Genomic DNA, 14095 nt, shown 5'->3' with positions numbered 1-14095 from the left:
AAGTGACACGACGACTTAGAAAAGCACTTCTGAACTCTGCAGGGTGCTCGAGAAGACCGTATTACTGGTGTAAATAAAACAAGCTTCACTGGGACTCTGTGGAAGGTGTTAATCCCTGACTAATGAACTCTGCCTCTGCCAGTGGCTTCCCTGGACATCTCCACCTGCGTGTGTGTGTGTGTGTGCTTGTGTGAGTGTGTGTGTGTTGGGGGATTCAGAAAGAGAGGGACAGGCTCCAGTCTCCCGTCCCTCAGCCTGACAGGCAGAACTCAGGCACACAATTTCACGCTTTGTGGGCAGTACACACCACTGCTTTCCCATCCCTGAGACCCAGAAACCCAGGGAGTGTGTGTGTGTGTGTGTGTGTGTGTGTGTGTGTGTGTGTGTGAGTTAGCCTGTGCATATGAACATGAACACACACACCCCTTCTCTGCTATTAATACGAAGGGAAAGAAGAAATCAAATATTAATCCTTCAACGCCCACCTGGAATTGAAAAAAAAAATGAGTGGACTTACCATTTTGTTATTGATTTCATGAAAATGAATTTCACAGACTTTCTCTACGATGTCTTCACTCTCAAAAGTTATGAAACCAAATCCTATGCAGAGAGAAACAGAGAAGGGGAGGGGAGGGGAGAGAGGGGGAGAGAACGAGTTAGTGGAGAGCCTTAACAAAAACTCAAAGAAAACGCAGCACAAGATGGAACATTATCAAGCAGCCACATCCAGAAACTATGCGAGTACATCTGTGGAGATTGGCTCGGGCATGGAAAAGAACAAGTGAACAAGACAGACATTGTCCTCTTTAAATCAGGAATATGATGAAATCTGCCACATTATTAAGGGCACTCGAGGACCTCTTCTACAAAGAGAAGATGGAAAAACAGCACAAAGCTCATTTAATGAGATTCAGGGAGCCAGGGCCCGAGCATCTGAATTTCATTAAATGCATTTTGTGTTCTTTTTATTGAAATTTCACTGTATAACAAGCTCTCGTTTTTATGTTAATGCAGGCATTAGAGTGAATGCATCGTTGACAGTGGGATTTTCATGCCATATTTATAGGATAAAAGCTTAACCCCTCTTTTAAACACAAAGACACAGAGACAAGATGGTTGCAGACTTTTGAACACAAGTGGATTGCGACGCTCTCCTCTGTGTTTTCGTGATGATGCACAAAGCAATCGAGCCTCTGTGCCTGAAAGGAAAACTGATATTCTATTACTTTTTTTTTTTTTTTTTGCAAAAGAGGAAACGACACAAAAGAGAAACAGTTAGTGAATAAAAGCAGCAAGTGGGACTGAAAGGAGATGAGTTTCTTTTCAAAATGGCAAACACCCGACGATGGAGCACAATCACCTCGGATTGAGCTTAAACAGCTGTCACTGCAGACAACACGCCATCTGACTTACACACACACACACACACACACACACACACACAGCACGGAGAGCGCCATCGATGTATTACCAAGCGATGTCAGAGGATACAGTAAAAACAGCCACTGAACTCCTGCATATCAAAAAAAAGGGGGCTGGTATTCTAATGGCAGAGAGCATATCGAATATCACTTGTTTATTCAGCTGAACAATGTTGAATATTCTGCTTTTCTAAGTTTAAATAACCGTGTTCACACATCGACCGCGGTCCTCGTGTACTTCAGAGGACAAATCTCAAGGTCAAATAACTCAAAGGGGAAGCTGTTCAGACCTGAGTATCCAGCACATGTGAGCCACATCATCACAAACTGCATACGATACAAACAACCTGTAATGTAAGGGCTGCGACTAAGGATCATTTTCATTTTTGGATTAATCTACTGATTTTTTTTCTGGTTCAATTGATACATTTTATGGTCGACAAATAATCAGAGCACAGGGAAAAATGCCTGATAAAAAAGTCCAGGTGATGCTTTGAACTAGTGCTGCCACGGTACTGAATGTTTCTAACCGCAGTGACACACTACCGCCCCCTCGGGTTCGGAGTATGTCCCCCGGTAAAACATCACCGACATGAGTGAACAGAGAATATCAGTAGCTGTTGTTGTAGCGGCTAAACTAGCATGTCGCGACATCGTCTGCACGCGGGCTCGAGGGTTGAAACAGCGGTGCTCTGACAGCTCTGATTACTGTGATTTTAAAACGACATTGTTCATAATTTATCGTTTCGTGTGGAACAATGAGGTGCTTTCCTAGGGCTCCTGGGTAGTGAGTTTACTGCGTCCCTTTAGATTATAATGCGTCAGTGACCATCATCGCGGAGCAACATTACTGGGTCTATGATATTTTAAAAAAATAGCAGTGATGGCGGTCACTGGGTCCACCCTGCCGAATTGCGGTGATGCGGTTACCGTGACAACCCTACCTTCAACTGTTATTTTTTTTGTTTTTTTTCGAACAAAGACTCCAAAGAGATTCAGTTTGTGATGATATAAAACAGAGAAAGCTGAAAATATGAGTCACTGGAGGAGCCAAAACAAAAAAATGTTTCTCATCTTTTAAAAAAGTTGCCCATTAATTTCCTGTATATCAACGTTTTATTGACTTATCATTAAAGCTCTACTTTATACTGAGGTAGGTATTCCTTTGATATCTGTTTCAGGCAAGTGTTGGTAATGTTGCAAATCCATGATCTAGACATTAAAACAATTATGAATCATTGTGACACATAGCTTCATTCATTAGCCTTTGAATGCAACCCTGCATTGATTTTTTTCCTGTTGGACTTTTTACTATTTTATTGTCCTGTTCTTTATGTTTTATTGTGTTTTCATGGCTTTTACATTCAATTATATGCAGCACTTTGTCACTTCTTTAATGTGCTTAATAAACACATTTGGATTGGATCAGTTATTTATAATAATAATTAAATTCCCATTTGGTGAGTGAATACATTTAAACAGCTTACCATAGTGATTGTGCTTACAAATATCACATATATCAAATACACCTGAGCATATATTTAATCCATTTTACCCTGGCAACAAGTATCATGTAGTTTGGTAAATGTTCAGCGGTCTACACGTCTTTATGTTGACATATTGCAGAAGTGTCAAAATTAAGTCTGCTATAATACAAAATAATGCATGTAATCCATAAAGCCACGCTAGCAGCCATCTGGTCATCCAGAATAATACAGATTTCTTTGTTGAGCCAGCCGAACACTATCATTGGCATTAGTCCTCTTTTAAAATCTCTCACTCTCTTTATCCTTTAGTCTTCCACCATAAATGAGAAAAAAGATTCTTCTCCATCCCGTCTTTTCTTAGCAAACAGATCAAAACCGTCGTCAGAATGAGGGCTGGAAACCTGATGTATGAGCTGATTAAACACCGACAACATCAGATCTGATCTTATGAGACAGAATATCAATTTCCACTGAGACATCTCAACACCGAGATGTGGCGACACACATGTGTGATGTGTGGAGGTGGGGAGGGGGGGGGGGGACGACAAGGGACCCATGATGACAAGCTGGAGGTGGGGCTGCACCCTCTCCTCCTGCACACCCCACCTCCATGCCAGCACGAGGAGCACTTTTGACAACCAACAAATCAACCGCCAGGAGTAATTTGTCACGGAGGAGTGTAGGTAGACGGAGTGGAGTGTCGGGGGGGGGAAAGAGAGAAAAAGGTGGGGATGAAAGGAGAGAGGGAGGGGGTGCGGAGGGGGGGGACAGACAGAAAAAAGTGACAAGGAAAGAGGTTAACACACATGTGCCCCTGTCGCCACACTCCTTCCTGCTGCTACAGGCAGCTCCTCCATCAACTGACAGGACATTTTCTGCTGCACCATTATATCCACCGGGGTCAGGGCCAAGCCACACCACGACTCCTACCACCAGCAGGGCTCCTCCACCCATGACTGGATCTGTTTAAATGGACAAAAATACATTCTGCTCGGTGTAAACTACTACTGGAATGTGTCCCGTACACAAAAACACCCCTATTTTTCTCTCTCCTTCGCTGAGCACACACCTCCTGAATGTGATCCTCTGGCCCCGCCGTTGCAGTGCACTCCTTTCGCTCTACTATCCTATTTTACAGCCCTTACAGACAATTACAGGCCACAAAATAGCACCAAACAGAAGCATCCCTCCCTCCCTTCCTCCTTCTGCGGGGTGTCAGCAGAGCCAGATTGTCCTCGGCTCTTCTTCTCGTCTTCCAACTATCCACACATGGCGGGAGGCTGACCTCCACCAGACTATTAAAGACTGTCAGCAGTGACAGACAGAAGGAGAGAGGTGTCAACGCGCTCACACACCAAGAACCTTCCCACAGCTTAAACAATAGCCTGTAAATGGAAACACATGGAAGTCTGGGCGGATGAGGCTGATAATAGGTGTTGTGTGGCTACCGGCCGAGGCCTCTTGGCCGCACTCGCTCACACTTATTAGCGAGAAAACCGGGCTCGGGCTCATCTCATCGCTCCGCAGAGTCGGCGGGGGGGCCTGCTTTCACGGCCTTTTACCAGCTTCATCATACTCGCTCTTTATTTCACACTCATTTCAGGTTTCTCTGCTTCTGTTGCTTCAGTGCTTTTCACCCCACTTCAGTCAGCGCACCCCCCACCAACCTGGAAAAAAAGCTGATTCTGCCAGAAACAGATAACGTAAGAACTTGCAAATTGATGCAGCAGAGTTGACTTTGAGTTGAAAAGTGGTGTCGCAGCTTTAAATTAAGAGTGGTTTGAAACTTCACAGGATTCTCTAATGTGTTAACCACCGATGTAAAGTGTGCTTAATTGCTTCCCTCACATTTTCCTTTTGATGCCTGACAAGACTTCAATATGCACAATGCAGATATTTGGTTCTTCAATTTTAAAAACTAAACTCAAACTTTCTTTGGGCTACACAGTCATTACCAATATATCTAAAATATGAGAGCAGAAGTGACTGTATTATTATCTGCTAAACTTGTGAGAGAGGGAACAAGAGGCAAAGTTAAGGCACATTTTAAACTGCCACAAGAAGACATCTCCTGTCTCCATAATGACTGCAGCTAAATATACTGCAGCAGCCACATGAGAGCGAATGTACAGCACATACAGTATCTGTTATCTGTGATACTAAGCATAAACGCTCATTACCTGTCTAGGCTGATGTTAACCAAATCAAAAGAAAGGGAACATTTTAAACAGGAAGTGTGTGAGGACTTTTTCTGACACAGGTCTGCACGACACTACCGGGGTACGGATTAGGGCGGCACGATAGATCGCTCAATGCAATTGCAATGTACGCATGTGCAGTAGTCACATCCAGGACATGCGACTGTGAGGCGAATTGAGTGAAACACGTCACACTGCTACTTTGTTGCTGCCTGGTGCAAAATGAACACTCGCCATTTTCTTGTTTTCATCTCTAATCTGCAGGAAAAGTCTGTCTGACATCACCTTCATGAGAGCACAGAGTGAACTGTAAACGTGCACGCGATGCTGCTGCCGTCACAGATTATGTCGTGGGGTGATCGAGGCAGGCTTTCAGTTATGTGTTGTGGCTTTTCAGTGTTTATTGCAGTTATCAGCGGCATCTAGTCCCGGTGTGGGCTGTGGCTACATGCTGAGCTGACGTGGCGTACTTTTAGCTGCTATACCTGCAGCGCGCACGCGGCGTGAGGTTGTGTGCTCCGCCAGGAAGACGGACACGGTGAGCTTTGGTTTCCGATGACGCTGCTAAAACATACTGTATAAGTGAGTAACGCAACAGCAGCCCACAAGTCTATTTGTATTTACTTTATAAAGAAACATGTCGCTCCAACTGTGCTTGCTCTACTTTTTCATGTGTGCCAGTTGAAACTAGCACAGGGGTGTTGTTTTGTTAGAGAAAAATAGACCCAAACGTCCCCAAAATGATATCACACTGCATTTAGCGCAGAACAAAAAATTATTACTTTTTTTCTCATATCGTGCAGCCCTTGTACAGATTAATCATACGAGCAAGCATACACACTTACAGCTCCAACAATTTAGTAAATAAACCCACACTATTATTTATCAGCAATGAGAGTTTTGAAAAATAAGTGAGTATTATTTGAGTTGCTGCAGCCTCTTAAATATCCAAACCCTACATGTATATCTAAGGATCAGCGGTAAACCTGCTCCGTGCATGCTGTGATGCTGTTTCCAATAGGGAGAGTGATGCCACCCAACCAGGACGCAGTGCTACCCTTGCCGTGACGCCACGCTTCAAATTTCTGCTCTCAGAGTTCAAATTATTTCAAGTTTGACCTAATTTGCCTCTGACCTTTCAAAGAGCAAACGGTGACGTAACAGCTGCTTATGATGCAGCCGAAAGCGACACATGCGAGCAGGGGAGGTTTAGTTAGAATGCACATTAAAAAGGGGCCTAATTTAGATATTAACTCTGACACAATACGCACAAAGTGGTCTGTAAGTGTGACTGTTGTTGTCTAGTATCATGTGCTTGTGCTTTGCTGCACTACGCCTCTGCAAGCGGTTTTATACTGTGTCCTACCTCCTGGTGAGCTAAGCTAACTTCTTAGCATGTAAAGGTAGCTTAATGCTTCAACAATTAGGCTGTATATTAGCCCTGAATAAAAGAGCATCTAATGAGAGGAGCCTGCAGAGAGCGAGAAAATGTCGCAACCCGAAGGAGGTGTCAGCCGTGTCCTCTGGGACACAGCATGAAGGGAACGGAGCGCCCCTGATGAACATCACATGGACACACAGAGGGGATACATGCACATGCACACACACACACTTTACATGTACTCTTAGCTGCTAGGACATAAGTGCAGCCCACCTGCAGCTACAACTGCTCCTCCTATTCTCCCCCTGCTGAATTGCTTATGCTGTCATAATTATGCATGATCAAACCTTCACCTGTCCAATCAGGAGCGAGTTAACAGAAAGCTCCCGCTCTGCCTGCGCTGTGTGTCTGTCTGTGCGCCCCAGCCTCCGAGCCTCATCTTCTTGTAATGCAGGAGAGCAGACAGAGGCAGTCCGAACACCCACGGCACAGTTAGAGGCCTTTGATCAGTATTTCCGTCTGCTATTACTAGAGATCCAGAGCCCCGGGCGATAATCTCCTGTTTAATATAGTTAACGCAGTGAACTCTCAAACAGCACGGGGCACATATAGCAGAGGAGAGAGAATAGCAGAGGAAATACTTCAACTCAAAATAGCTTATTTTTTATACTGAAAACATTTAAATCTCTGTGGTGCCTTAGAAATGTATTTGTAAAACAAACATCACCGTAAGACGTATTGCGAGGACTGACGGAAGGAAGGAAGGAAGGAAGAAGCACCCGGACTGAACACTTAAGGTCAGAGATAACAACACTATCAGCTGGAGTCCTGGCTGAAGCTGGTGTTGTGGTTCTTTTTGCATCTAGAATAAAAAGGGTGTTTATTTCTAGTCTGGTACATGAAGGCAGATCTAATGTTCGTATGATGTTTTAAACATTCAAATACAAGGATGAGTCTCTATACTCGAAATATACAAATACATAATTTATCTGGTTGTATTTATATTATAACACTGCAAGGATCCGCTCATCAGCTCTTTCCCTCGTGTGAATGCCTCACTTAGATTTTTTAAATTGGATAAAAAAATATGTTTATTATCGGTTAATAAAAATACACAGAGAGATAAATAAATGGAAATGTGTTGATTGTAAAATCAATCACCTGAAGTGTACATTACAGTGAGCCAAAAGCACGACTTACTTACTAACAGGTGAGACCAGTTTAAGAAGATGACACTTGGGATGTTGTTGGTTAGGCACTTTATGATGACATCACTTTATGATGTTTTGTGTTCATGCAGACGGTCGGTTTCTAGGTTATAAATTTGAACTGGATACAAATGACACAAGACATGTACTACTATTTTAATGTTTAAAGCAAATGTAAAGAGACAGAGTTAAGGCAGGCAGGTTAGCCATGTGTGTCAATTAAACACTAATATATCATTATAATTACAAAACCTTTTTGCTTACAACATATTATAGTTTATTTCCTTGCTCAAATATTCTGTCAGTAAGAACCAGAATCAACAACATAAACATAAATATATAAATTATCTGATGACGGTATAACCTCTGGGGGACAACGGGGAACATGTCGGCACGCGATAAACAACTTCCAGTCAAGACTTCCTTTTCAGTGCGCTGCACTGTTCACAGTCCAGTTAGCAGCTTGAGAAGCGGCCGTGTGTTCGGATCAAAAGTGAAGCTAAACATGCCTCTCCAGATATGTCGGTGTCATTTGATGGTTCATTAAATCTACAGAGGAGCACCTGTTCATCTGTTTCTGCTGAACCTCAGTTTCACTGCAAATAGTAAGTTACACAGAGGTATGAACCCGAAAACAACCCGGTTTTTTTTGTGATTTACTTTAATTAACCGGTCTTAAATTAGCCGAAATTACAATCTGATGCAAATATGAAGCTTTGTCAGGTCTGAAGAAAACTACTTTTAAAATGCTTGATTGTTGAACGGAGGTCAGATCGATCATTTCTGATGCATTCAAGAAAATCAGGAAATCTAAACGCTGAACAGCTTTCTTGACACAGCAACAAGGGAATTTATCTCAAGGTAAATGTTTGATTTAGAACAGATTGTTAGCTGTTAGCATGCAGACGTCTGTTAGAGATTAATAAGACGGTAAATCATCGTCAGAGCGTACGCTGCAGCTTGTTGATGCCTGATTGGTCAATATTACTCGGACTACAAACATACTACAAACGGAAACTAGAAGACTTCCTGTACTGGAATCCAGTCGTGCGTCTACAGATTACACACATACCTACATTTATATGTAGAATCTGTAAGAGATGAATGTTTAAAGGTGGTCAGTGATGGACATGATGGTCAGCTACCACAATAGGATATTCAATGTGACTACAACTGCCTGAAGAATCAGCGTAAGACTCAGGTTGCACAGATTGGATTCAAAAGCCAGCAAAAAAAAATAATACAAACACACTTTATGGATCAATAAAAAATGCACTTTTAAGACGAGACCTGGTGCTGTAGAACACGTGCATGTGTGCCATCATTGTCCAGGTGAGTATTAATACATACAAAGCATAGCTTAAGGCCATATTGCATAATGTTAATGAACACTGTTAATGTAGTGTCCGATGTACTGAAGCTGTTAGCCTTAATATCAATCAAATGAGCCATCAGCCTTAGCTAGCAGAGCGTCTCACTGTAATGTAGTGCTACAGTGACACAGTCCACAGCTGCTGTGCTTATGAAAAGGACAATCTGTCATCACAAGTGCAGACGTTTACTGCGCTGAGCAGAATGTATATCTGTTTGTAGAATAATGTCAAAATTTTTCAAATGCAATAAAACACTTTGAGAAGGTGTACAATTACAACAACTCCACTGGGACGACAACACAGAGGTGATAATTTGATGTAGCTGGTTGTATAAGCAAGAAAAACTGTCCTACAATTGGGCCACAATAACTACTCTGGGTTTTTTTCACGGCGTGTAGCAGCAGCAGCTCTGAGGCTTTCAAATCCAGGAAGTGAAGAAGTTAGACAACATTTTAAAGGACATCTCACGGCAGATCACTGAGAAATGTCAAAGGAGCGTCTCGCAGCAGAACGAAACAACGCACGCGGCCGGAGAACAATTAGATGAAGAAAGAAAGAAACAGTGTGATTGTAAATTGATGTAATTAGATTTCAATGTGATTGTTGTTTTCTTCACGCTTGGCCTTTATTATTTTATGACGCCCCAGTGAGTTTGTACTTACCGCTTCACAATCACTTGTTTGGACATGTTTTGTGGAACTCTGGTCAATCAATTAGGGTTCTTAATTTATTTTGATTTCTTCAAATTAAAGAGCTCCAATAATATAAACAGGTGATGGAACAAACGACCTGCCTGCAATGCAACAAACTGCTCCAGTGGCAATTTTTGCATCTTCCCTTCTACTCTGAGACCATAATGGAGACTTGTATAAATGGATCTCCTGTGTGCTTTTACTAAAGACTACAGCTACATACATATATAACAATATGCCTGCTTCCTCTGCATTTTCTGCAGAGCAATTGGGCTCAGCGTGCACGCTGAGGGAACTAGTTTGTCTGTGCCTCTATGTAGGTCAGCTTTCAGAGTTGGCCATCAATTTCTACTGTCCTACTTAAAGAGACGCTCGGCCTCCGTACAAACACACACAAACATGAACACACACATTAGCGGCATTTGCATTACATATGGCGACCTGGACTTGTATCATGTCATCGATTTTGTCCGTGCACCTAATCACAGACGCCTTCAGCAATACTTTGCTTACACTATCCCCAATCATAACCTCACACGTGTTGACTGACACGCTTCTTGGCTGTCAATACGCTTCCGGTGTAGTGTGGTCAGTGATAATAGGCATCACACAGCAGCAGCAGCAGCACAAAGTGTGCACTTGTGAAATAAATTCACCTCTCTCCACCTCTAAAGTGTATTTTCAAACACTCTCCAACTCAAGAAAAGACCCTCATTAGTGCCAAACAATATCCACATAAGTGTGAATTTCTCTGCTGCTATATGATCACAAGGCTGCTCCAGAAACAACAGAATGGAAGCAATTATCCGCAGAGAAGGTGACTAACTACCCCTTTACTCCCGAGCACAGACAGCAGGCTGAAAGCAGTAAGATATAAAGAGCTAAAGGAGCACTTGATGAAGAAGTGAAAGGAATAAGAGAGTTCTTTTGATGATGTGACCTTCTGCTTGAAGCAGCTTTTTCCTGATTTTTATGCTGTTTTTGCTCTAATGCATAAGAACGCAGCGATAGAAGTGGTAGTTAACTGAACTGTTGTTTAATCACAGGTGTCGAACACATCTTTTTGATGAGTATTTTATAGACATCAAAAGGTAAACTTCTGCATAAAAATCCTATATTGAAAATAATGAGTTGGAAACTAGAAAATGAACTTAAGTATCGGAAGTAAATTATTTCCAAAAGATGGCCTCTTCAGAGAGTTACATAATCCTTTATGCATCAGTGTGTACGCCCGATCGTCTCGGGGCTGGGCCAGATGAAGAAGAACTAAACCAAAGTATTAGCAAACGTGCTAACACAATAACGTGTGTAGTTCAGGAAGCAAGTTACATACATATGCTACATATAATCAGCACTGAAAAAAAAAGTTGGGCCTAAGGTAATGCACCTGAGAACGGGAAACATAAGACAACTCAGTAAAGTGTTTAACAGTTAAGAAAAACAAACTCTACTCCCGATGACCTCCTGGCCATTTGGTGAGCGGTTTCATCATCAACTGCTGAGATTGGCACAGTTGTTTAAAATGTATTACATGAGCAGCATCACTGGCTGAGAGGTTAATGAAAATCACAATATATATGCTTTAATCGTCCACTTTATCCAACTCTTTTAACGAGGCTGAAGTGCACACATATGAACAAAACACAATCAGATGCATCCTCAGCGTCCTTCCACACATGGTCTCACGCTCTGCCATGTTGATTGTGCTGTGTAAACTAGAGCTGTGTGTGTGTGTGTGATCACTGAGATTTAGAGTCAAAGGTTGTTGAACTGGAAACACATGTTGTGAATGTAAAGCCTAGCAAATATAGGGACTATTTATTCAGTCTGTGGCATTTAGGTCATGGGAACACTTGGCCTGCTTCCCTCTAAGCTCAGCTCTCTGTCTCTTTAACTTACTTTTTCTCTTTGTTTAAAGTATCATAATAACCCTTCTCTTGCAGCTCAGTGTGAGGATGCTGATTGGGAAAGCTCCGCCCACTGCATCCACCCTCTACATTAAATCATCATGCAGCAGCATTCAAAGCACAGCGCCGGGGCGACTGTTTCCATTGATTCGAGATTGCACTGAAACACTGATTTCATGAAAACTTTAAAATAGACTGTACTTCAGGCTTCTTTGGAACACTTGTAATCTTCATTTGCATACATTTAGCTGATGAACTCACAAGGTTTTAAAGGGTCTAAAATCTCTGAAGAAAAATAGAGTTGTTTCAATGCCACAAATTCCTCTGATCAGTGAAAAACTCTAAAGCAGCTGCCTACGCACCACGTCGTGATGGCTGCCACCGGAGCTGCTTCAGATCTTACCTGGCAGCACCTTTGCCGGTAACTGCTGTTTTAGAGTGGTGGAGGAGGACTTATTTCAGGTCATTTATCACGATATGATGGCAAAAAAACAACAGTGCTAGCAAAAAGTGTTACATTAGTCAGAGCTACACGTAATGAAGCGGTGTCAGGTTACCAAACGGTGTTACTCTGATGCGTTGGCAGACACAGCATATCTGGAGGGACTCCGAGCCGAGCTGCTGCTAAGATTAGCTTGTTTTTTGTTTGTGATTCCTCCATTGGTCACTTTTCAGAAGGTTTTTAATGGAAGCAAAATCACCCACAGAGACGCTTCCTCTCTGAGACAAACTGACCCTGTAATTCCAACTCGTAATAACAATGAATAAAACAGTATGATGTTAAAAAATGCTCCAATGCTTTTTTTTTAGAGAGAGAGAGAGAGAGAGAGAGAGAGAGAGAGAGAGAGAGAGGGGTAAAAACATTTTTATTTCCTAGATTTGTTTCTTTATGTTCGTTTTAACTTGTACAAATTGATAATGAGACTTCTTCCTTTGGCATTCACGCGTGTATTAGTTTGTGAGTAATCTCTATTTACAGATTCTACACAGAAGAGTAGAATCTGTAGGCAGGGATGTGGACTTTAGGGACGGCAAGTGTTCTGGTTTCTGTTCGTAGTACGCTTGTAGTCCGAGTAATATTGTCCAATCACGTATCAGCAGGCTGCGGCGTATACAGGAAAAACAGTCCGTGTGGAGAGCAAAAGCAGGCGGACTGTAATGTGCCGTGATGACATCCCGGCTCCCATCAGCGATTGAGCTTCTTATTAATCTCTATGAACAGACATCTGAATGCTAACAGCTAGCTATCTGAGCTAGACTGAAAATTCAACTTAATTCCCTTGATGCTGTGTCACGAAAGGCGTTCGGCGCTTAGATTTCCCGACTTCCTCAAATGCATCAGAAACGATCGATCCGACCTCCGTTCAACAAACGAGCATTTTAAAAGTAGCTTTCTTCTCCTCTTGAGCACAGACCCGACAAAGCTTCATTTTTAATTTTTACTAATCTGCGTCATGATGTTGACATTTCGTCAAAGGTAAGATCCGTTAATTAAAGTAAAAAAACGGCTTCTTTTTGTGTAAACAACAAAGCACATGGAAAAGGAAGTCTTGAATGGAAGTCGTTATTGCTAACCGCTGCTGTCCCCAGAGGCTGTATCATCGTCAGACTATAGCCGATGGGATCCGAGATTGGTTTGTGTCTCACAATTTCAGGTATCAGAAAGGATAAACACGGCATCAGAACAACTCAGAAGAAAAACCTTCCCAAACCTTAAACCCTGATCCGAAATATTATTGACCCAATCAGACCAAACACACAGAGAACACAGACCCCGGTAGCACCACGAACAACACATGAAAGTATAATTATAGAACGGGACACGATTATAATTTGGAGACCGGCGTGCCCATGATGACATCCAGCCTTCAGAACATGCTGGTCGAACTGTCTGCTCCGAAATTATTTTGTTCTCTGAGCAAATTAGAAATATCATCCTCTCATCTTTGATTAATTTCTCTGTGTGGCCTCACTGAAATGTAGTTTGACAGTGTGAGGGGGAAAAAAGTCACTGTGAACCTAACCTAATCGATGAAGGGACCTCTATCTATGATAAGGTGATGGAAAAATTAATACGCTCTTTTTTTTTTAGGAATCCAATTCTGGTGGCTAATATCCATAGCACAAACACACACACATTCCCACACACACCGAGACGGCGGGGAAAGTGACAGAGCTCCTTTGCTTCAGCCACCGTTATCCCTCCATCTCTTCATGATGCCACTGTACCCGCCTGAAGACATATTGTATCTGCGTGGACTAAGACAGCAGCACGTCTCACATGCTGGATGCACACGGTGTAAGCAGCTGCAGATAAAGAAGCCGGAGACAAATACAAGCAAGGTTAGGTAAACACTGCGGAGGGTAAGAAATCAAGCCGGCGAGACAAGTGGATAGAATATGAGTGATAAAAAAAAAAACCCAACCT

The 14095-nt window shown here is 42.4% G+C and overlaps 1 protein-coding gene across 3 annotated transcripts in view; it reads right to left on the bottom strand.

Annotated features, from left to right (window-relative positions):
* Positions 1 to 14095, bottom strand: part of LOC138595947 (RNA-binding protein Musashi homolog 2) — a 292330-nt gene that overhangs the window by 81801 nt on the left and 196434 nt on the right. For all 3 annotated transcript variants that reach the window (XM_069667486.1, XM_069667503.1, XM_069667495.1), the window contains exon 8: positions 518 to 600. In XM_069667486.1, the coding sequence (XP_069523587.1) occupies positions 518 to 600 (83 nt within the window). The remainder of the gene's footprint in view (positions 1 to 517; positions 601 to 14095) is intronic.

The sequence above is a fragment of the Semicossyphus pulcher genome, unplaced genomic scaffold, assembly GCF_022749685.1.
Source record: "Semicossyphus pulcher isolate SPU_LCO1_2020_fin unplaced genomic scaffold, fSemPul1.0.p SCAF_10, whole genome shotgun sequence".
In the NCBI taxonomy this organism is placed as follows: Eukaryota; Metazoa; Chordata; class Actinopteri; order Labriformes; family Labridae; genus Semicossyphus; species Semicossyphus pulcher.
Note: the sequence above shows the minus strand (reverse complement) of the source record. Positions and strands in the feature narration are given on the sequence as shown.